The sequence below is a fragment of the Scyliorhinus torazame genome, chromosome 14 (genome assembly GCF_047496885.1).
Source record: "Scyliorhinus torazame isolate Kashiwa2021f chromosome 14, sScyTor2.1, whole genome shotgun sequence".
NCBI lineage: Eukaryota > Metazoa > Chordata > Chondrichthyes > Carcharhiniformes > Scyliorhinidae > Scyliorhinus > Scyliorhinus torazame.
In genome coordinates, this window is record NC_092720.1 from 143,703,892 (window position 1) to 143,728,967 (window position 25,076).

At 44.8% G+C, this 25,076-nt stretch overlaps 1 protein-coding gene across 3 annotated transcripts in view; it reads left to right on the top strand.

Annotated features, from left to right (window-relative positions):
• Positions 1-1,116: 1,116 nt before the first annotated feature.
• LOC140390082 (angiomotin-like 2a) overlaps positions 1,117-25,076 on the top strand; it is a 34,817-nt gene continuing 10,857 nt past the window's right edge. The window contains exons 1-8 of one of the 3 annotated variants that reach the window (XM_072474974.1): positions 1,118-1,303; positions 2,376-2,500; positions 6,436-7,277; positions 12,319-12,568; positions 16,184-16,328; positions 17,014-17,106; positions 24,183-24,328; positions 24,424-24,573. In XM_072474974.1, coding sequence (XP_072331075.1) covers positions 6,460-7,277; positions 12,319-12,568; positions 16,184-16,328; positions 17,014-17,106; positions 24,183-24,328; positions 24,424-24,573 — 1,602 coding nt within the window. In that variant the 5' untranslated portion in view covers positions 1,118-1,303; positions 2,376-2,500; positions 6,436-6,459. Of the gene's footprint in view, positions 1,304-2,375; positions 2,501-6,435; positions 7,278-12,318; positions 12,569-16,183; positions 16,329-17,013; positions 17,107-24,182; positions 24,329-24,423; positions 24,574-25,076 lie in introns of all 3 variants that reach the window. The other 2 variants (XM_072474975.1, XM_072474973.1) reach the window with 2 other exon arrangements.

Here is a 25,076-nt window from a genome sequence, read left to right on the forward strand (position 1 = left end):
CATAGAAACCTATAAAATTCAAACAGGACTAAACAGGGTAGATGCAAGAAGTATGTTCCCGATGGTGGATGTGTCCAGAACAAGGGGTCATAGTCTGAGAATACAGGGTGGACCATTTAGGACAGAGATGAGGAGCACTTTCTTCACCCAGAGAGTGGTGAGCCTGTGGAATTCCTTACTACAGGAAGTAGTTGAGTCCAAAACATTGTATAGTTTCAAGAGGCAGTTAGATATAGCAGGTGGGGCGAAGGGGATCAAATGGTATGAGGGAAAGCGAGATTAGGCTATTAAGTCATGATCATAATGAATGGCGGAGCGGGCTTCAATGGCCGAATGGCCTCCTGCTCCTATTTTTCTACATTCATGAACTGTTGACGTTTAAACGTTGGAATTTATTAGGTTTGCTGAGAGCATTTCTTGGTGTTTTGCGGGTTAATCTTGGATCAGGATTCCTGGTACACGCAGTTTGGGATTTAGTTTTAAAGGAAGAGGGGATTTAAACTTAGACTGAAATGCAGAATGTGCCCATAAAGGCAGCAAAGTTTGCACAGTTCTGACGGGAGAGTTCGCAGTGGCAAATGGCAGACAATATGAAATGCAAAACAAATTTGCTATGCATGAAATCACACTGAATATTTCACCAAACAATTGGGGCGGGTCAATTCAGCCCTTCAAATCCTGTCCGCCATCAGGATGGCGAAAGGGATTATATCTCCATTTACCCGCCATTTATTCAGTGATACCATCAGCTACAAAAATCTACGGATCTCGGCGGGGGGGGGGGGGGGGGGGGCTGAAATATGTAATTGACTCCAGTCTTTTGAGAGAGTTTCAGATTTCCACTGAACTTTGTGGGGGGAAATGCTATTGAACCCTGAATGGTTGATCCTTGTTCCAGGGTCCTTGGCTGGATTTGACTGGTTTCGGAGGATGTCCAGGTTAGGTGTATGTGGATGTGTGCTGGGGTTTTGGGAGGCTGTTGACTGCCTGCCTGCCCTCTGCAGGTTGAGTCTTGCTGTGCCTCAGTGAGCAGGGATCCTGGTTGCTGGTTGGCTGGCTGCCTTTGATAAACCGAGGAACACGCATTCCTCAAATTCCTGTCGCTGCTGCATCGATTGCTGTTGCTGGGATCCAGCCATTCCACAGCAGGCAGACAGGCACACAGGCAGCTCAGGATCACAGCTCCTAGCTCCACATTCTGCCTACTGGGGGGACATCGGGCACGGAATCCGGACCCTGAGGATTACTCGGTGTATTCACTCCAATCCGCGACTCGCTTCATGATAGGAAATTGTAATTTCAGGTCAGTTTCATATTTCTCTGTGTCCGACTCAGCCCCACGCACGGATCTCACCCTGTGTTCATTAACTTTATTGTCCCAATGCCGAATTACTTCAAATAATTCTCATTGCACTTGTGAAACTTCGAACTGTTATGAATATCCCATCAGGCTTCTCGCGTCCATTTTCTGAAGGTAACATTAAAGATTTACACTCAGCGCAGATGGAGATAGCTGCATTTCAGAGATTTTAGCTTGACAGTATAGGTCTTCCTTGGTCAATTCCTCTTTCCCCGGCTCCCCACATCATCCCATCAAACTGCCCACTGGAGAATGATGTCACTCAGCGAGAATGTGTTAACAAAAAGGAGCCAGTGAAGGAAATATTGCCCCGTGTTAGTAAAGATTACAGATTGTAATATTCAACCTGTGTTTGTAAAGATTACAGATTGTAATATTCCTCCGTGTTGGTAAAGATTATAGAGTGTAATATTCAACCTGTGTTTGTAAAGATTACAGATTGCAATATTCCCCTGGGGGTTCACAAAGTTATTTTCCTGTGTCTGTAAAGATTACAGCGTGTAATCCTACCCCCCTTAGTAAAGATTAAAGAGTGTAATATTCCCCTTGTGTTGGTAAAAATTGCAGATTGTAATATTCCCTGTGTTAGTAAAGATTACAGTGTCATATTCAATCTGTGTTAGCAAAAATTAAAGAGTGTAATATTCAAACTGTGTTTGTAAAGATTATACATTGTAATATCCCACTTGTGGTAGTAAAGATGACCGATTGTATGATTTCCCCTGTGTTAGTAATTATTACAGAGTGTAATGTTCAAACTGTGTTTGTAAATGTTACAGATTGTAACATTCCCCTTGGTCTTCATAAAGATTAGAGTATTATGTTCCCCCTGTTAATAAAGATTGCAAATTGTAATATTCCCTCGTGTTAATAAAGATTACATGCTGTAATATTTAACATGTGTTTGTAAAGATTACAGAGTGTAATATTCCCCCTCTGTTAGTAAAGATTACAGATTGCAATACTCCCTCAGTGTTAGTAAAGATTATTCACCCTGTGCAATTAATGATTACAGGGTGTAATATTCCCCTGGTGTTAGTGAAGCCTACAGAATGAAATATTCACGACGTGTTCACAAAGATTACAGATTGTAATATTCTCCCCGTGAGTAAAGAATACAGAATGTAATAATCATACTATGTGAGTAAAGTTTACAGATTGTAATCTTCCACTGTGTAAGTAAACATTAGATTTTAATATCCCCCCGTGTTAATAATGAGTACAGATTGTAATATTCACCATGTGTTAGTAAAGATTACAGATTGTGATATTTCCCCCTGTGCAAGTAGACATTGCAGATTGTAATATACACCCATGTTAGTAAAGAGTACAGATTGTAATATTCACTATGTGTTGGTAGAGATTACAGATTGTCATATTCCCCCTAGTTAATAAAGATTACAGATTGTAATATTGCCCGTGTTAGGAAAGATTACAGATTGTAATATCCCCCCTATGTGTAAAGAACAGAGATGAAATATTCCCCCCGTGTGAGGAAAGATGACAAATTGTGATAATCCCCCCGTGTTTGTAAAAATTTCAGAATGTAATATTCACTCTGCTGGTAAAAATGCCAGATTATAAAACATTCGCACTATTTAAATCCGAAGAGATGGATTAAATCTGGAGAGTTAAACTGGCAGGTTCTCAAATTGAGTAGTGCAAGGGGAGATGTTTTCACATTTCACTTCGGAATGTGTGCTGTGCCCGAGGATGTTACAGGTAGTTGAATGGGCTATTGTTTTTGGAACCCTTTAGGAATGCGGTTCCATTTGTGAGGCTGATGTGTTTTCCCAGTGGCCCCATTCAAGGGATAATCAGACACCACCGAGAAGAAATGCTCCCCCAATATCAAAGAACATGTTTTTTTTATTTACAATCTATTGTTATTTGCTGCAGATCAGCCTCTTCCATTCTGCAAGTGAATTTTGGGAACAATCCTGTTACATTTGAATGTGTATTCGGATGGTGAGGGAAATGGTCATTCACTTGCCATTTTAAACATCATGGGAGTTAAGTGTTGTGTTGTCCAAACCGCAGTAATATTGGAAGCACACAAACATTAAAGGATTTGTCAGGAATAAAGTTGGGATTTACAGATTCATAGAATTTACAGTGCAGAACCATTCGGCCCATCGAGTCTGCACCGGCTCTTTGAAAGAGCACCCTACCCAATCCCACACGCTATCCCCATAACCCAGTAACCCGACCCAACACTAAGGGCAATTTTGGACACTAAGGGCAATTTTAGCATGACCAATCCACCTAACCTGCATATCTTTGGACTGTGGGAGGAAACCTGAGCACCCAGAGGAAACCCACGCACACACGGGGAGAACATGCAGACTCTGCACACAGTGAACCAAGCTGGGAATCGAACCTGGGACCCTGGAGCTGTGAAGCAATTGTGCTAACCACCATGCTACCGTGCTGCGCCCCCCCCCCCCCCCAACACAATTTTCTGATTTTCCTCTCTGAATGATTTAGACTTGGTTGTCCTATTATTTGTACCAGCGTTCCCTTATAGTGCCTGCAGTCCTGGGGGATTGCAACATGTGTGTGGTTTTGGAATCGTCCTCTCAAAATTTAAAAAAAAAAGATTGTTTAAATGTATACTTCCCGAGGATTCTGATTTAAAAATGCGCAATCAGTTTTCCACCTACTTACAGTCTGTCACCAACTTTATTAAGAGTTGTTCTATATTGGGCAGCATGGTAGCACAAGTGGCTAGCACTGTGGCTTCACAGCTCCAGGGTCCCAGGTTCGATTACCCGCTGAGTCACTGTCTGTGCGGAGTCTGCACGTTCTCCCCGTGTCTGCGTGGGTTTCCTCCGGGTGCTCCAGTCCCCCCTCACAGTCCAAAGATGTGCAAGTTAGGTGGATTGACCATGCTAAATTGCCCTTTGTGTCCAAAAAGGTTAGATGGCGCAAGGGTTACGGGGATAGGGTGAAAGTGAGGGCTTAAGTGGGTCGGTGCAGACTCAATGGGCCGAATGGCCTCCTTCTGCCTGTATGTTCTATGTTCTATATAGTTAACGATTTGCCATCAATGATTAAATACGGATGGTTTTAATTGCACTATCTTTAGTTTTCACGGTTGATTGTGGAAACTGTAAATATTCAGGCTGATGTTTGCTCAGCTTCCCAACAAACCAGTCTTGACCCTCCTTCATTTCATACTTACACTTTAATGCCTCACATTCCTCAAATTCCCGCCAATATCTTGTGATTGGTAAAACACCTACCGCGAGTCTGGCTGGCTGTTTTTGCTAGGCTGACGTGTTATCACTAAGGAGACGGTTCCCAGGGCAGTTATTGGGCTAGGGGAGACTCAGGAACAGTGTGTGACAGGGCGAGTGCTGCTAAATTGCATCCTCTGTCATTTTCTTGGAAGCAGGGTGAGGATTTGCAGCGAGAAGGAGGGAGGTTGTGTATAGTCCAGCTTTGCCCTCTCGCAATGATCACGCTTAATTTTGCAACTTTGGCAATGCTTTCTCTAGGTTTCAAAAACTAATTTGAATGTGTTGATTACGGATATAAAGGCCATGGAAAGGATATAGAGAGCTTGACTGGAATATTGCAACAGGGGTGAAAGACTTCAGTTATGCAGAGAGATTGCGGAACCTGCGATTCTTCTCTGTAAAAGATTGAATCATAGAATCCCTTCAGTGGAGGGATGGCAGAAGGAGGCCATTTGGCCCATCAAGTCTGTCCCAACCCTTGGAAAGAGCACCCTACCCAGGCCCACACCCCCACCCTATCCCAGTAACCCCACCTGAGGAGCAATTTAGCATGGCCAATCTACCTAACCTGCACATCTTTGGACTGTGGGAGGAAATCGGAGCACCCGGAGGAAACCCACGCAGACATGGGGAGAACCTCCACACAGTTACCCATGGCCGGAATCGAACCCGGGTCCCTGGCACTGGGAGGCAGCAGTGCTGAGCACAGTTCCACCATGCTGCCCATGATTCAGGGGGCAGGGGAGTTGGGGGGGGGGGGCGGGAGATGTGATACCTGTCCAAACTCCTGCAGGGTTTTGTTGAAGTAGATCTGGAGTTTTCAGTGTTGGGTGGAGGGTCGATAACCAGAGGACACAACTAGCATGCTGGAGAATACTGGAGTGTAGTGAATTGTTATTGTCTGCCCAAAAAGATTTTCAAAAGGGAATTGGATAAATGGTTGAAATGGAAAAATAAATCGGGGAAATGAGGAAAGAGGAGGGGGAGCAAGACTAAAGCTTGTTCAAAGAGACAGCACGGTAGCATTGTGGATAGCACAATTGCTTCACAGCTCCAGGGTCCCAGGTTCGATTCCGGCTTGGGTCACTGTCTGTGCGGAATCTACACATCCTCCCCGTGTGTGCGTGGGTTTCCTCAGGGTGCTCCGGTTTCCTCCCACAGTCCAAAGATGTGCAGGTTAGGTGGATTGGCCATGATAAATTGCCCTTGGTGTCCAAAATTGCCGTTAGTGTTGGGTGGGGTTACTGGGTTATGGGGATAGGGTGGAGGTGTTGACTTTGGGTAGGGTGCTCTTTCCAAGAGCCGGTGCAGACTCGATGGGCTGAATGGCCTCCTTCTGTACTGTAAATTCTATGAGACAGCATAGATTCACTGGACCAAATAGCTGCCTTATTCTCTTTTGGAAGATTCTATGAAATATATAACTATTCAACTGAATGATTTTACTGTTTATGCCTATACCTGTCTTGAGTGCGTGCGTGTGTCTGTGTTTGCATGTGTGTATCTGTATGCCCGTGTGTGGGTGTATGTCAGTATGTGTATGAGTGTGTGTGTGCATTTGTGTGTCAGCATTTTTTTGTGTGTTTGAGTGTGTCTGAATGAATTTGTGTGTCTGTGATTGTGTCTGTGTGTCAGTATATTTGTGTGTGTCTGTGTCTTTGTATGTCTATGCGCGTGTGTTGGTGTGAGTGCATTAGTGTCAGTGTGTGCTAGTGTGTAGTGTTTGTGAGTGTGTTTCAGTATATGAGTGTGTGTGTGTATCAGTGTGTGTGAGATTGTATTTGTGTGAGCGTGTGAATGTCTGAAACTCATTGCCCTGTTTTTGTCTTTTAGGATCTATCCATTCACTGAAAGACAATGAGAACAGCAGAAGATTCGTCTGGTACTGTCCTCCACAGACTGATCCAGGAGCAGCTACGTTATGGGAATCTTACGGATACCCGCACACTGTTGGCTATCCAACAACAGGCAATGAGGGGAGGGATGGGCAGCCCTCGCTCCTCTTTGGAGAGTCTTACTCAGGAGGAGTGTCAAATCGTACAGCATTCCACACGACAGGAACCACAGGGCCAAGAGCATCAGGGTGACCATACGCATTCAGAAAACCTGCTGCATCGCTTACAGCAACTTCAGTTCAATGGAGAAGAACTTCCTTCCTATGAAGAAGCCAAAGCCCAGTCTCAGCTCCTGGCAGTGCAGAGGAACCAGCAGGCTGGGGGCATGGGGTCTTACATGGTTGCTGGCACAATCCAGAATGCTTCCACTGAAGAGAAGTTTGTGATGCACGGTGCGTGTCCTGACCAGAGCCTTCAAGATGATATCCTCAAAGAGTTGAAACATGGGCATGTGCGGTCTCTCAGTGAGAGACTCATGCAGCTTTCTCTGGAGAGGAATGGAGCCAAAGGCCAGATGATGATGAGCTCCTCGCAGAGTTTCCCTCAGCTATCCAAACATCAGAAGCAGCCAGTTCCTGCAGGATATCAGATGTCCTATCATTCCACAGAGCCCCGTGGTCCTCCCCCAGAATACCCTTTCCGTATGAAGTCAGCAGCTCCAATGTTCAGCCGTTCCCAACAACATGGTCACTTTTATAATGAGTCTGCTGCGCCATACTTCAACTGTCAGCAGAATGCGCCTGGTGGCTATGGTTACTGCAACCAAATACAAGCAGACAGGTATATATGTTCCATACAATCTCACACGTCAAACCATCTTAAACTCTTCAACTCCCTCTACCACAGAGTACCTGTGGTGGGTCAGTTGGTAATTGGACTGCAGAGCATCACTGAGCTATGGAGATCAGGAGGGTACAAAGCCTTGATGATCCCTGATGCAGTGCTGTCCATGGATGGGGGATATGATACTAAGGAATCCACCTGCAGTCCTTTCCCCGTCACTGTCCAGATATATGTGATGAAGTGTGTGCATATTAATGGGCAATGGATGAGAACACACTAGGCTCAGTCCTGATCTTATTAAATGGCGGAGCAGGATCAAGGGACTGAATGGCCTATTCTCGCTCCCATAAATGTCTCAACTGTGACAGCCTCTCAGTGAAATAGCTTAGGACCACCAGTAAAGACTCTCACCTGAAGAATGCCCACGGGAGATGCTCTGTTATCAGTATTTAGGGAGCTACATTGCAATCCAATCATTAGCTCCAGCAACAGAGAACTACAGGGTGAGACACAATTGTTAGCCGTTGTATGGGAGAGTCTAGGTTTAGTGAAAACGCTGAATCTCTTCAAATTGCTTGCTGGGTTTGATTTCACAATCAGCATTCTCTCTTTAACTATGAGCTTGAACAGGGAAGGTAAAATCAAATGAGAACAATTTCAGCCACAGGCAGAGGGTGTGGAGTAGGGAGATCCCACAGTTAGAATAATTACAAATTATAAGTCCCTAATCCATGAACAATCAATTTAGGAATATTTGGCATAGTGAATTTCAGGACTAATACTCTAGAAATTAATTACTAATAATGATCATTTACTAATATGTCATGCCCCGTCTCAACCAACTTGCAAGAGCATTTGTACAGAGAGCAGAAGGAATACACAGCATTATTTGTGTTCAGGAGCGGACTTCATTGTCTCACACAGAAGGATTTGAAGGGCAGGGATCATATGTGAGAAATAAAAGAATGACCAGGGTGAGGTTAGGGCCGGTCAAGGACAGTAGTGGGAACTTGTGCATGGAGTCAGAAGAGATAGGAGAGGCATTGAATGAATACTTTTCTTCAGTGTTCACCAAGGAGAGGGGACATGTTTTTGAGGATGAGAGTGTGATACAGGCAGGTAGGCTGGAAGAGATAGATGTTCTGAGGAAGGATGTATTAGCAATTTTGAAAAACCTTAGGGTCGACAAGTCCCCTGGGCCAGATGGGATATATCCAAGGATTCTTTGGGAGGCAAGGGATGAGATTGCAGAGCCTTTGGCTTTGATCTTTGGGTCATCACATCCACGGGGATAGTGCCAAAGGACTGGAGAGTGGTGAATGTTGTTCCTCTGTTCAAGAAAGGGAATAGGAATGACCCTGGTAATTATAGGCCGGTTAGTCTTACTTCGGTGGTCGGTAAGTTAATGGAAAAGGTCCTGAAGGATAGGATTTATGACCATCAGGAAAGATGCAGCTTAATCCGGGATAGTCAACACGGATTTGTGAAGGGTAAGTCTTGCCTCACAAATTTGATTGAATTCTTTGAGGAGGTAACTAAGTGTGTAGATGAAGGTAGAGCAGTTGATGTCGTATACATGGATTTTAGTAAGGCGTTTGATAAGGTTTCCCATGGTCGGCTTATGAAGAAAGTAAGGAGGTGTGGGATCGAGGGAAATTTGGCCAATTGGATAAGTAACTGGCTGTTGTAGGCTGCAAAGAGACATTGATAGGATGCGGAGCTGCGCCGAAAAATGGCAGATGGAGTTCAACCCTGATAAGTGCGAGTGATTCATTTTGGTAGAAAAAACTTGAATGCGGATTACAGGGTCAATGGTAGTGTTCTGCGGAATGTGGAGGAACAGAGAGATCTTGGGGTTCATGTCCACAGATCTCTGAAGGTTGCCACTCAAGTGGATAGAGCCGTGAAGAAGGCCTATAGTGTGTTATTGGAGTATTGTGTGCAGTTCTGGTCACCTCACTATAGGAAGGATGTGGAAGCATTGGAAAGGGTGCAAAGGAGATTTACCAGGATGCTTCCTGGTTTGCACGATAGGTCTTATGAGGAAAGGTTGAGGGAGCTAGGGCTTTTCTCTTTGGAGCGGAGTAGGATGAGAGGCGACTTAATAGAGATTTATAAGATGACGAGGGGGATAGATAAGAGTGGACGTTCAGAGATTATTTCCTCGGGTGGATGTAGCTGTTACAAGGGGGCGTGGGAGATATAGGAGGGATTTCCGAGGTAGGTTTTTTACTCCGAGAATGGTTAGCGTGTGGAATGGACTGCCTGCTGTGATAGTGGAGTCGGACACTTTAGGAAGTTTCAAGCGGTTATTGGATAGGCACATGGAGCACACCAGAATGACAGGGAATGGGATAGCTTGATCTTGGTTCAGACAATGCTCGGCACAACATCGAGGGCTGAAGGGCCTGTTCTGTGCTGTACTGTTCTATGTTCTTTTACACTGACACATTTGCAGCCGAACCATTCAATGACCCATTTATTTAACTAATCATGAAGAACAACCTTGACACAAAAATGACTATCAGCTTGTGATTTTCCTTTCACTAATCCCCTTCCTGCCATGCCCTTCCTCGCCAAGGTCATTAATCACTTGTTTGGGTGAACACATTGAGAGGTGAAATGGGGTAGAGCAAGTCCCCTGCACCCAGTGCCCAAGTGAGATAACCTCAGAAGGGAAATCTGGTCTTCCTGTGTGGAATAAATTGGCAACTTTAATGACCTACATTGTGCATTCCACAGGCTTTGTCAGAAGTTGTAATCCTTTGTTTGAGGAGTTCAGACTTCCTTTGTGACCTCTATTATAGTCAATTAGTTATTGTAAATATCTTTAGTAACAAAACCAAACCCAGGAAGAAGAAATCATTTGACTTGTTTTCTATAGACTGAGAATGCCTGGTGTATGAGGTATTGATATTGGACCAATGGTAAACATGTCATGACCATATCACATCCATTTACAAAAATCTAACCTACTGAAACACATAAACTATTCTAATTAAAATTAAAACATATCTTTCTGCTTGCTTTCCTACTCTGTTGGTTTTATAAGTTAAATAAATATATTAGATTACCAGATAGGCTGTCAATTGTTTCTTTCTTGGGTTTTAAGTATGTTGGTGAGGTTTGAAAGGTATTTGAAAGTATTGGTATAGTGGAAACAAGCAGCAATGTGAAGGCGCGTCCTGTCACATTCCAGGAAGGTGTGTAATTCACTCTTGTTCACCAACAGGAATTTGTGACATTGTTACGAGTGACATTTATGATCAGCAAGATTGAGAGGTTGTAAAGCTATTTCTACACGAGTAGTGGTTTTATTTTGTGTGCTAGAAAATCTCTTCTGTGGGCCCATCTTCTGCCTTCATACTGAGTCTGTAAAACTCTGATCATGCTCATCATCGTTGTTCAAAGATAGCAGCTATAGGCTGTTGGAAATGTCAACTGGGAAGATCACATCCCAAGGGAGACTTATTATTGTGAACAGACTTACAATGTCCACAGACTTGAACAGAATAACAACTGTGTTAAGACAGAGTTCTGAATCTTATTCCTCTTTTCCTCAGAGCAAAGTGAGAACTGGTTTCAGCGTATTATTTAGGAAACAAGAGAGGTTAGCCTCAGTAGAATAGAACAAACAAAGAACATAGAACATACAGGGCAGAAGGAGGCCCTTCGAGTCTGCACCGACCCACTTAAACCCTCACTTCCACCCTATTCCCACAACCCAATAACCCCTCCTAACCTTTTTGGACACTAAGGGCAATTTATCATGGCCAATCCACCTAACCTGCACGTCTTTGGACTGTGGGAGGAAACTGGAGCACCCGGAGGAAATCCACGCAGACACTGGGAGACCGTGCAGCCTCTGCACAGACAGTAACCCAGTGGGAAATCGAACCTGGGACCCTGGCGCTGTGAAGCCACTTGTGCTACCGTGCTGCCCAAATTTGTGCAAGAGACAAAAATTCTCATTGACAAATTACGTAAGATAAATAAAGAGAGTTGTGGCTCATTGATGGTGATCTGATTATAGAACTTACAGTGCAGAAGGAGACCATTCAGCCTATCGAGTCTGCACCGGCCCTTGGAAAGAGCACGTTACTTTTTTTTTAGAACATACAGTGCAGAATGAGGCCATTCGGCCCATCGAGTCTGCACCAACCCACTAAAACCCTCACTTCCACCCTATCCCCATCTAACCTTTTGGACACTAAGGGCAATTTAGCATGGCCAATCCACCTAACCTGCACATCTTTGGACTGTGGGACGAAACTGCAAAACTCCACACAGTCACCCGAGGCCGGAATTGAATCCAGGTCCCGGGAGCTGTGAGGCAGCAGTGCCAACCACTATGCCACCATGCCGCCGATTATTTCTGTACTCCTAGCTGATAGTCTTAATGTTGCATAGTATTAAAAGTTTTCTGTAGATTTGACTTTTATTGAGCAGCAGTCACAGTTTGAGAGATTTGAAAGGTCTGAGACAGTGCGATCCTATCATTTGACAAAATATCCGACTGTGCATGTCTTGTAATTGAGAATACTGCTTTACAACTTTGAAAGAGCCGGTAGAACATATTCCACTTGTTAGTACAGTATATTTCTTTACATTTACATTTGCAAACAGATTAACAATCTTTGCTAAGTCATTGCTGTGAGTGATGTAAGAGTCTCTGATTTACCTAGAAGCAATCCAAGGAATGTTTGTTGTAATATTGAAATTTTTGATCTATTTTCTCCAGTGGTTGTATCAATGTTACTTGATTTGATTAATTGAACTTGGATAGAGTTTAATCATTCCTATTCAGGTTTTTTCCTGGGTTTTATGAACAGGGATATTTAAACAATACTTCTTGTTCAATTAAACCTTCCTTTTAAAACAAGGCTTTTGTCTGACCCTGAGCCAGTGGTGACATAAGAAACCTGAAGTTGCAGTTAAATACTGAAGCAAACAGTAAGCTGTTGGTGCAGCAAGGTTACATTCCAGACAATGGAACCTGTCATGACGTCTGGTCCATTTGTGTCAATGTTTTGTTCAGGATGACTCAAGCTCAAGCTCTGCATCCTGCCCAGCAGCAGAGACACAGCCTCCTGTCCTCTCCAACCTCTACACAAATGGAAGCAGTGATGATTACTGAGGAGCCTCATAGCAGCAGCCAGATGGTGACGGTTGATCATGTGGCACTCATAAACCGTGCCCAGCAAATGGTTGAGATGCTGTTGAAGGAGAATGAGAATCTGAGGAAAGAACTCGATGGCCACACTGAAAAATCGGCTAAAATCCAAAAGGTACGAAGGAATATATTTGTAAACTGCATCTTTTTGACTTAGCACTGGGTATATAAACAAGTGTCTGACAGTATAGCTCAATGCCAATGGATACAGCTTGGAAGTATTTGCCGTTAAAACCAAATGCAATACAAGTTGTAGAATTGTAGAAAAGTCAGAAGTGATGAATGGTGAGGCAGTGGAAGCTGATTACTGCAAATATTCTGTCATTTGGAAATAGCTGATGTCCATTTCCTGCTATAACTTTGCTGTCCTTGGATTAGATAGTTTTGAATAGTTTCAGATGTACTCAACAGGAGGTTCAAAAACTCTAGAACACTGCTGCCTGCTGAACTTGGTTAACTGCATGCTCTTCTGTAGCTTCCCAAGAACCTCTGGTCCCATTCTCCAATCAGGTGCGCCTTAATCTGTTATTTTTCTGCATTCTTTGAATGGTTTCTTATCTTTGTTGACCATGTGTCATTTTCCACTGCTGAAACTATGATAGCTGTTGCATTGTTAGGTTGGTTATATCTCATACGTTCATCAATTTTCAGTGACAAATTGTCACCCACAGTAGGAATGTTCTGCAAGGTTTTAACAGGCCAGATTTGTGCAATACGTTCCTGCACTTTTAAGGAACTGAATTCCACCATCTTATAATCAGCACATGACTCACACTCTACTAAACCATGTTTATTAAAACAAAAAATTGAGTCTTTTCTTGGGTAGTTGACGAGCAGTTCAAATACTTTATCTCTCAACAGAATTTTAGTTTCTGAAAATATAACTGCCTGCGTTTGGGCGTACCTTAAACTGAAAACTCTGAGGAAGAGGCGACAAGACCTCATTCTAGTGTTTACTGTGGAATCAGATTGGAATGTGTGTGATCAGAAGGGAGCGACTGCTCCTGCTATGGGCCAACCTGTAGTTTAGGTACAGAAGATTTTACTGAGAAGTCAGTACATCAAGTAAGGATCAAGCAACCAAAGTCAGTGACTGACAATGCTCGCCATAACACTTGAGAGATTTTATTGCTGAATCTCCTCCTTAAAGCTGAATCAGTTCATTACTTTACTTTAATAACTCCCTGGAAGGTTTCCAATCCCACCCACAACTTGGAGGCACTAAATTCCTGACAAACAGTAAATGATAACAACCGAGGTAAAAAAAATCATTTGAATTTGCCCATGGGGCACTGTCCATGTGGAGCTTGCACATTCCTCCCGTGTCTGCGTGGGGTCTCGCCCCCACAAACCCAAAGATGTGCAGAGTAGGTAGATTGGTCATGTTAAATTGCCCCTTAATTGGGAAATAAAGAATTGGGTACTCTAAATTTATAAAAAATGTTTTTAAAATCATTTTAACTATGGGGCTATCTGGTGTCTATTATATGAGTGTAATTGCCGTGACCATAACGTTGGCAGAGGTACAATGAATTTAAACTTGTGCCATTTCCCCATCTGACCTCAGCTGTAATGGTTAAGGAATGAAATTAGCTGAGACTTGAAGAGGGAGGCAACAGTTGTTTTTTTTCAAATGAAAGACCCTCTTTCATTTGCTTCTCAGTCAGGTGCATGGAGACAAGTTCATCTATGTAACTCTTGTTGAGTTAAAAATAGAAGCCTTTTGTGGAGGTAGGGCTCCAAATGTAAGCATATCCAGGCTTTGCCCCTGGTTTAAGAATGTTCAGGATTGTGTGTAGACGGGGGGATTACCAGTATTCAACAGGCTCAGGCAGAAAGCCCAGTGAGTAACTGAACTGGGAAAGTCCCAACGTTGATTGCTTGTTTGTGTTGGGTTAGCTGATGTTAGCCAGAGCCTGGAGCGGTGAGGGCAGGTATGGGTGGGAGGTAGTGCCAGGATGTCTGCTGTTGACCCCAGTGCCAATGAGGTAAGGGGACTGGAAAACCATTTTGGGTTCCGCCCCTCTGATCGCTACCCACCAAGCTCTGCTGGATAGTTGTATGTGAGGATGTCAGATAAACTCAGAGGAAATTTGAACTCTGAGGCACTCACATCATTTAACTAAGGGTTGCTACCTGGGTAAAACTACAGAAGTGTTAACTCACATAAGCCTTACCACAGCAATAGAGGGATGTCAGAGTCAGTGGAATTAATGAGGAATGTTTGTGAAAGTGTTTCATGTCAGATAAGTTGAAGGAAAATTCCCCCTTATCCCAGAGAGAATGTAGCCCACGGAATCAGCGTTGTGAGCCTGTCTCTGACCTATTGCCCCTTTGACTGTGGTTTCTTCTTACATATCTGTATTCACCCTTCAGCTGCTGAATTCTGCTTGGGCACAGTGCTCACACATCACTTTTATTAAAGAAATGTACCATTGCAGCTTTGCCCATTATTTTGTTAAAATCATGACTGGGGGGCTTCAGGATTTGCATTGCAGATTGTGTGTCTGGATCCTGGGGCGGAATTCTCCAGTATCGGCACGAAGTCCGCTGACCGGCGCCCAAAACGGCGCAAATCAGTCGGGCATCGCGCCGCCCCAAAGGTGCGGAATCCTCCGCATCTTGGGGGGCCGAGCCCCAACCTTCAGGGACTAGGCCCACGCCGGACTGATTTCCGCCCCGCCAGCTGGCGGAAAAGGCCTTTGGTGCCCCGCCAGCTGGTGCGGAAATGACATCTCCGGGCGGCGCATGCGCGGGAGCGTTAGCGGCCGCTCACGGCATCCCCGCGCATGCGCTGTGGAGGGAGTCTCTTCCGCCTCCGCCATGGTGGAGACCGTGGCGAAGGCAGAAGGAAAAGAGTGCCCCCACGGCACAGGCCCGCCCGCGGATCGGTGGGTCCCGATCGCGGGCCAGGCCAGATCACCCCGCGCCCCCTCCCCAGGACCCCGGAGCCCGCCCGCGTCACCTTGTCCCGCCGGTAAGGTAGGTGGTTTAATCTACGCCGGCGGGACAGGCATCCTAGCAGCAGGACTTCGGCCCATCCGGGCCGGAAAATCGCACGGGGGGGGGGGCCGCCAGCCGGCGCGATTCCCGCCCCCGCCGAATATCCGGTGCCGGAGAATTCGGCAACCGGCGGGAGCGGGATTCTCGCCAGCCCCCGGCGATTAATCTCGCCCCTGATTCTCATTATTTTTTGCCAGCTATTTCCATGAACCTTAACCAGCTGATTTAGAGTGCGCGGGGGAACTGATATTTTCCCAAAGCTAATCCTGTCAAATCCCATATTTTATGTGTGTTCTAAAACAGATGATGTTTTTAAATTAGCTTATGATTGAAAGGCTGTTTTAAGGAATTCATTGTCCAAAGATGTACAGATTAGGTGGATTGACCATGATAAATGCACAGGGTTACAGGGATGGGGTGGGAGGGTGGACCTAGGTAGGGTGCTCTTTTGGAAGGTCGGTGCAGAGTCGATGGGCCCAATGGCCTCCTTCTGTGATGTGTCATAGAATAGAAACCCTACAATGCAGAAGATCACTCTATGAAAACTTAAATAAAATATGATGGGACTTCTGAGCACCTTTGCATCGATTTCAACCAAATATCTCTTCTCAGATAACAGCATCTTACTGATCATACTGTCATTGATTGAATTTAGTGTTACACATGCTGCTATATCCCATTTTATTATGCTTCATTATCCCAATTTACCCCTGTGTTTGCCCTGCAGTTGGAGAGAGAGATCCAGCGGATTTCCCAAGCCTATGATAACCTCATGAAGGCGTCTTCAAAACGGGAGGCACTGGAAAAAACAATGAGAAACAAAATGGAAGGCGAGATCAAGAGGCTTCACGATTTCAACTGTGATCTGAAAGGTATGCTTACAAATCAATCCCCAACTGTAACCAGGAAATTGGTGGCGGACATCTTCCATGTTTCCCATTTCACCAATGTAAACAATCAAAAGATTTAATACAAGCAAATATGAGAATTGCTCACATTTAAACTAAACTGAAATTGCCAGGGAACTGCATCTTTAAAGGGTTAATGGAGTTCATTCTGGTTGAGCATTGTTTGACATATAAACGTTCCTATATTTCTAAAGAAATGTTTGCACCATCCATTGGAACTTCACACCTTTCCATCTCCATTTGTGGAGTCCAAATGGTTGAAGTCGACCAAATTGAAAGAATCAATGGAAGAAGAAATTACATTGAGAGCACGATTAAATTTGTCAGACTGGAAACAAGTGACTGTAATGGAGGAATCTGACTGCTCTTTCAAATGAACTTTGTAGGAATAATTAAATTAAAATACTGTAAGAAGGAGATGAGGATGTGAAAGGAGCTGTATAGATAACATAATTGGCAGGTTAATTGAATGATCGCCTTTGACTGTTATAATTGGAGCTAGCACGGGAGTGGACTGATGTAGGGTCCTCTTTCAGAGGGGTGGTGTAGACTCGTCTGCACTGTAGGAATTCTATTGTTCTATGATTCTTTGAGCTTACAATTCTGTTCAATTCATAATGTTACTTTCTGCCCAATAATTGTTTTGCAGAAAAGCTCAACTCTGCCAATAAACTGCTGACCAATAAAGAATGTGAGATCTCAGAAGACGGACAAAGCATTGTCAGCAAGCTGATTACTCAAAGTAAGTTAATCATCCATTAAAATTATGTAACTACAATCCAGAAAAACAAGTAAGGTTCTTCTGGCTTGGTGAAGGCTTGGTTAAAAAATAACATCAATTAATTTTTCTTAAACTGTTCTTTGAGTTTTTAGACAGGTTTACGATGACTTATCCAATGAAGTAGTTTTATTTGCAGTCCATATATTGAGGGAAGGTTAGAATTATTTCAGCACGCCCTGCTCCCATCGTTTTCCTCAACCAATCTTACCCCTAACCTTGCCCCTCCTTCAGATTCCTTCAGTGGGGAATATTCCATGAACTCTGTACCTTACTGTTCGCAGCCTTCATTCACATTCAAGCAAAAGCCCTGGTCCAAACGTTTCGAGCACGTTTTAGCTGCCATGAAAGGGAATCCCGGACAGTTTTTCCACTGTATTCCTCAAATGCTGAGGCTAATGTTAGTCCCTCTTCCTGAGCTCAGACCACTTATCACAACACTAGATTGATCCTCAGATCGTCCTGGTTTGAGCAGCTCAGCCAGTCACGAGATTGAGTTGGTGGAGTAAAGGATCTAGGTTTATGCCAGTGGTTTTACCCAGCGTCAGTGCAATGTGGTGCTGTGTGGCCTTTGACGTCACATTGCGGGCTGAAGGTGGGTTCTGTACCTTGCCTCCAGCTTGATCTGGGGTAAATGTTGACCGCTGCATCACTGATGGGTGTCAGCAGCTAGGCTGTTGGAGGTCAGAGGGCCCCAGGTGTCAGCAATAGTGGGAGCATTGTGTGGTTTCCCCCAGCAACCAGTGAGCAAGATGAAAATATCATGAAAAACACCCTCATAGCTTGTAAGTATAACGCTATCAAACAGTAGCCTTGCCACCCCTTCCTGTCATTCCCTACTACTCTACTCGACTCTGAAGAGATGGCACTTCAAATATACTCAAACTTGGTAAATTCTTCAGGGTTTAGTTCAGTTATACAAAAGCTTAAGGAGACAGAAACCCGAGGACTAAACAAATTGCTCTTGGCACTGTAACACTTATACCCTGTGATAATAAAGGCAGTTTAAATTCCTTGCATACCTCAGGTGATTCTGGCTGTTGTGCACCTCCCTCCGCCAATCCTCAAACACCAGTAAATTGATCTTAAGTAACAGGGACAGAATTAAGGGACAGGTTAAGTTTTGTGCAGCATTATGAACACACCACTCACATGTACTGTATCACATGCAGACATGTTTGCTCTTGCCCTTGCTAATGTGTCCTTGTGGTAAGGTCAGGAGGGAGGCAGAGAGCAAGCGCTATTCACTGGCTGATTGGAATCTTTCGAAAGCTTCCATTCTCCCGAGAGCTGTGTTGAGCCTGTGGCTGCTGCACTTTCCAAAACAAATAGCGAGGCAGATATAATGCAAAATCTGAAACAGAGAACCCATTCTGCTCAAAAGGCTGATTATTAAAATAAATTACTAGGAATCTATTGCATCTTTTGTTGGTTGGTTTAGCACACAGATTACTAGTGAGTGTGGAGCTGATTGGTTACCAGATAGTTATGATAAACAGATATGAATGGCACTTTGACCGTAAAATGTTACTCTCTGAATGCGTGCAAACTCTTTTCACTGAAATAAATACAGACTGGAGGTGAGGGTTTTTTTTCTGAAAAGATTCCTGTGTCAGTCACTTGCACATTACACGGATGTCAGATGTTTGAATGTAACAGCCCCACGATGTCTTTTCCCGATGGCACAGGTCACTAATACACTGCCGAGTGCAGTGTTAACCGATCCCAGGCAGGGTACCAGTAGGACTTGTACAGTCAGTATCAGTACCTCTGGGCGACAGAAGACCCCGGACCTCATCGCTGTGCAGTCAGTGGTGTTGGAATGTGTGTATCCTGGGATAGGGTTGTGGGGGGAATTCATGCCCTACTTGTGACCATTCCTCATTGTGATGAATTTCTTGCCCACTGCTCGCTCACCTTCACTCAGTCTTCCTTCAATGCTCACTCCTTACTCACCCTCCTTCACTCCTTGCACACTTCTCACTACAATGCGCTCCTGCTGAAAGGGGCAACACAGGTGGAGAAGGTAGTCAAGAAGGCATAAGGCATGCTTGCCTTCATTGGCCGGGGCATTGAGTATAAGAATTGGCAAGTCATGTTGCAGCTGTCTAGAACCTTAATTAGGCCACACTTGGAGTATAATGTTCAATTCTGGTCGCCACACTACCAGAAGGATGTGGAGGCTTTAGAGAGGGTGCAGAAGAGATTTACCAGAATGTTGCCTAGTATGGAGGGCATTAGCTATGAGGAGCGGTTGAATAAACTCTGTTTGTTCTCACTGGAACGAAGGAGGTTGAGGGGCGACCTGATAGAGGTATACAAAATTATGAGGGGCATAGACAGAGTGGATAGTCAGAGGCTTTTCCCCGGGGTAGAGGTGTCAATTACTAGGGGGCATAGGTTTAAAGTGAGAGGGGCAAGGTTTAGAGTAGATGTACGAGGCAAGTTTTTTACGCAGAGGGTAGTGGGTGCCTGGAACTCGCTACCGGAGGAGGTGGTGGAAGCAGGGACGATAGTGACATTTAAGGGGCATCTTGACAAATATATGAATAGGATGGGAATAGAGGGATACGGACCCAGGAAGTGTAGAAGATTGTAGTTTACTCGGGCAGCATGGTCGGCACGGGCTTGGAGGGCCGAAGGGCCTGTTCCTGTGCTGTACATTTCTTTGTTCTTGTTTGCTGACATTCACAATCTGGATGTGTAAGCCACCCTGTATCAGGAATAGAAAGCAGAAATTTTAGAAGAGCGAGACCTGTTTCAGATTTATTGGGAGGTGCTATTATTATTACTATTTGAATTGTACATTTAAAGTCAGTAAAGGTTAATTTTGAAGCTTTGTTTGCTTTTCGGAGTGTGTACTGCAACAGCACAGCTAATGCCAGTATTTGTCTGTGCCAACATTGTTCCTCAAGGATTAACAATGCAGAGAGAGCCTGAGCTCCAACTCCATCACGGAAGTTTGGAAATTTGAATTCAGTTTAATATATCTGGAAATTAAAAGCTTGGACCAGTAAAGTGGCTACCAAGCTGTCGGATTGTTGCAAAAATACAACCTAGGCCCATAGGAAATAGGGGCAAGATGAGGCCATTCAGCCTGTCGAGCCTGCTCTACCATTCAACAAGATCATGGGTGATCTTCTCCATCACCGCCATTTTCCACATATTATTCCACATCAGTGCAGGAGGAGATTACATAGAATTTACAGTGCAGAAGGAGGCCATTCGGCCCATCGAGTCTGCACCGGCTCTTGGAAAGAGCACCCCACCGAAGTCCACACCTCCACCCTATCCCCATAACCCAGTGACCCCACCCAGAACTAAGGGCTGATTGGGATGCCATTTTTAATTAGCGCCCCAATATGGTTGAATAAACTTGTTTTTTTCTCACTGGAACGAAGGAGGCTGAGGGGCGACCTGTTAGAGGTCTACAAAAGTATGAGGGGCATAGACAGAGACTTTTTCCCAGGATAGAGGGGTCAATTACTAGGGGGCATAGGTTTAAGGTGCGAGGGGCAAGGTTTAGAGGAGATGTACGAGGTACGTTTTTTACACAGAGGGCAGTGGGTGCCTGGAACTCACTGCCGGAGGAGGTGATGGAAGCAGGGACGATAGTGACGTTTAAGGGGCAGCGTGACAAATATATGAATAGGATGGGAATAGAGGGATACGGACCCAGGAAGTGTAGAAGATTTTAGTTTAGACGGGCAGCATGGATGGCGCAGACTTGGAGGGCAGAAGGGCCTGTTCCTGTGCTGTACATTTCTTTGGTCTTTATCTCATGTCCGGCGCAATGTGACCCCCGGAAATCCCGAAGTCTTAACTCACCTATCAGGGGGAACTCGGGCACTCAAGCGTGCCAGGATGGCATTGCCAAGGTGCCCAGTTTGCACCAGTAGTGCCAGGGTACCACCCTGCCCAGAGGGCAACCACCCGAGGTCCTCCAACCCAGGACCCCCCCTCCCCCGCAAAGTGCCATTTGCCTGGTCACAGTTTGTGTTGACCAACACTGAATGGCGCTCGCCTAAGGTCTCCATGGCAAAGGGATTAGATCTCGATGTTTCGGGTAGATCAGGCGAGCTGTATATTAGGGTGAGACTAGCTACTCACTCTATTATGTAGATTTGCGAAATACTGAGGCATTGCGAGGGGCAGGAAACAGATCGCGACATCTCGCGAAATCCAGAGGCATTGCGAGCCAGGTACATCCGGAAGAGCCCTCCAATGTTTCACTATTCCTTCAGGGAAGAAAACCTGCCACTCTTACCCAATCTGCACTATGTGGCTCCAGACTCACATCCATCTGCCCTTGAAAGTGCTGAGAAAGTCAATTGTCAGGATTGGATAATAAAAGTCAGCCTTGTCAGTGAGACCCATACCCTGCAGACGAAGATAAAAAGCAGGAAATTGAGCAAGCAGCCTTACCCTAGAACGATGTGTGCAAAAATACTTTTCTGGGTAGGTGAATCATTACAGGCAGCTGAGTGTGTGAGACACGTCCTGTTTCAAGATAGCAATGCAACCAGATAGGTTGGAATTGTAGCAAGGTTATCTCGGCATTCTCACCGAATGGATGCAGCTGATGGCACAGTGTGCTAATAAATACCGCAATCCGTGCAGTTATTGCTCCTCTGCCATGGGGTTGTTAGAACACCTGCACTGCTTTATGTACATGACCCTTACTGACTTTTTCACACCACTGCAAGACCCCAGGAATGGGAGCTTAGATCTTACTTTTCCCTCCATCCCCATCCAACATTGTCCTTAACCGCAAACTGAGTTCCTGCCCCCCCACCACCCCCCACCCCCCCTCCCCACCCTGGCCTTTGGGAGTCTGTCCAGCTGTGTTTGGGTTTTCAGATACAGACTCTGTTGTGCAATGTTGGTTGTACCGACACAGAGTGCGATTCTGTTAGTCACAGTTGAACAATTGCCATGCCCAGTGAGCAGAGCATAGCACGAAGGGAATGTGCACCATTAACCCTGATCTAACTGCATTCCTTCTCTGCCCTACTGAACACTTTCATCTTTCTTCTGACCACTGAACAGCCAGTCAATGCTATAATCCATTGTGTGTGTGAGTGTGACTATGTGTGAGTGCGAGTATGAATGTATGTTTGTGTGTCTTTAACCGAGTGAGTGTGTGAATGAATGCATGAGTGAGTGTGCGAGGGAGCGAGTAAGTGAGTGAGTGAGCGTGTGAGTGAGTGTGTGGTGATATATTTGGGCAGGGGATCGGCAGAATATATGTCTGAGGAAAAGGCAATGGGGTCGGTTATATTGAGGGTGTCTGGTTAACACAATCTCGGGGAAAATGCTGAGATGCTGGATATAGGAACAAAGAGGAGTGGGCTATAACTGCACAGTTCCACTAATCCCAAACATGGTCAGCTGTATATCTCACTGGATCTGTTCAAATCACAGTAAACTAAAATATTAAAAATTGAGGTGTAAATCAGACTGCAGAGTAAAACAAATGAACATTGAAAAGATCACTCCACAGAAATGCTTGACTGCATATCGAGCTGCTGTAACACAGACTGTGATATGTTCATAGCCTCTTCACTTCACCTCGAGCCAGTTTGAGATCAGGAAAGGTGTAGGATTTCTTAAAACGCCAAAATCTGGGTTGCTCACTGCATTTCTAATCCTCTTGAGGCCTCAGCCTATGTCATTTGGATTTATTTGAGGGTGTAATCACACCCTCCCATGGCCAGGAAAGTGTTAATTTGGATTTGCTCTGCGAGGTATTGCTGTTGGAATGTGTGTGATTGTTAAGTATCTAGGTCAGGAGGGATGTGTCCCATGACTTGCACCAACAGCCGAGCTTCCCTCCTGCCTTCCCGCCCTGAAGCACATTCTTTGTTAAATGCTTAAACTTTATAGCAGGAAGTTAGGAGCCTACCCAGGCCTTTCCGTCATTCCCTTGAGGGTAGGGGAGGGGAGAGGAATGTGGAATGTGGGTTTTTGTTGATATTAATACTTGGAGCTTTTACTGGAAGAATTAAGTTAAACAAGAAAGAATGTCAGGATTTGTGATGCTTTAGCACAATTATTTGCAAACTTGCTAAAGAATGATTGTGAACTTGAATGTAAAGTAGAGCCTTCACTTTCTTTTGGAAACTGTTTCATGTTGTTGAGTCGTGTCTTTAGTATCCACAGTCTGTGCAGCGATTAGTGTCCTTGGACTCGATGCTGTTCCCTTAATTATCGAATGCAGGAATACATTTTGTCCTTCAATAAGGTTCCCAACATTTGTTTCATGTCGAACTGTGTTCTGTGAACAGTCAGTGAGGAACATTGCTCAAACAGTGCACTGCTAGACAATTAGACACAATTTCAGTGAGCCAGGGTTAAAAGTGAAATATTCCCCCACAGCTGCACCAGGTGGCCAGATGAGTAAACTGCAGCAATTGATTGATTACATAACACTGGAATAAGATATCAATATATATTGGCACTGTAATCTGGAGCTTTTAACTCCTTGCCCATGGATGCTGCATTCACAGTGAGCCAGATCTGTGATCAGTGCCGTCAGCACAGAAACTGTATCTCCTAGTGGTGCCACAGGACCATCAAAGGACCTTGTCTCATTGGTGGGTTTCATCCTCATAGCTCAACCTGGGCTCAATGGAGCACCCCAGCCCTGCACCTTGCAGTTAGCCAGGATCTGTACTTGATGTTAGGCTGTGGTCTGACATCCACTGGAACAACAAAGGGATGAATCCTTCCTCTTGCTCTCCCCAGTCCAGCAGAGCACTGTCGCCATAACTCCAGTCCTTCCTTTCATGGCACTGGGCAGTTCACCCACTTAACATTCAGAAATTGTTTGGGTTGTGGGAGTTTTTTACTTATGCAGCTATGTCCAACACTTGCTGTAGTCCATTAACTTGTCTTCAAGGGGATGTCTAATTTGACTTGCTATCTGTGTCGATTTTTAAAAAAAATTACACATAAATTCCCAGGCAACATTTGTTTTAAAATCTTCCAAATTGGGAAAGGAAGTGGGAATGATTGTTTTGCTGTTTGTGTGCCGACAGATCGAGAACAACAGCATGAAAAGGAGCAGCTCCAGAGGGAATTAACCCTTTCGCGCAGCAGGAGTGAAGAACAGCACAAACGTCTGGAGCTTCTTGACCAGGCACTGAGCAGCACACAGTTCAAAGCAGTACGGCTGGAAGATGAGGTAATTAGCACAAATTCTATCCAAATTCCTGAATTAAAGACCACTGCGAAAAAGTGGGGCCACTTAAACCCGGGTGTGTTTCTTTTATCTATCAGCTGAGGAAGAAAAGGGCATATGTCGAAAAGGTGGAGAAACTGCAGCATGCATTATCTCAGCTACAGGCAGCATGTGAGAAACGAGAACAGTTGGAACTGCGACTGAGGAATAGATTGGAGCAGGAACTGAAGAATCTGCGAACACAACAGGTAATTGAAGAGCCTGAATCTTTCAGGCTATTGCACCGAGCCTATTGTGCCTTTCAGATTGTCTTTACATTTTTAAATTCCTCCTCAGTGATTCGGTGTGTAAGTGGGTGGATTTACTGATGAAAACTAGATTGTCACTGATCAACAAGAGATGAATTCTGCCGTCCAGCGGTGCTCCCTGGGGACATTATGAGTCCGATTTTCCGGCCCTCAGGCGTGTTTTCCAGGGCGGCTCACCATTGGCTGCCGGCAGGATATTCCGGTCCTGCCGAAGTCTACGGTGTTTTGTATGGCTCACCTGTCCGACAACCAGGGAACCCACCGCGAGGGGTTTGTCTTTGGTGGGACTAGAAAATCTCACCCTACAGGTTCATGACTTGATGTAATGGGTAAAAGAAGTCTTGAATCATCAGGTCATGGAATCACCCCAAAGTTAAATTGAGGTTTGAAGAGATTTAGATGAAAATTTGTCTAACTCATGTCTTTGTTGTATGGATTGTGAA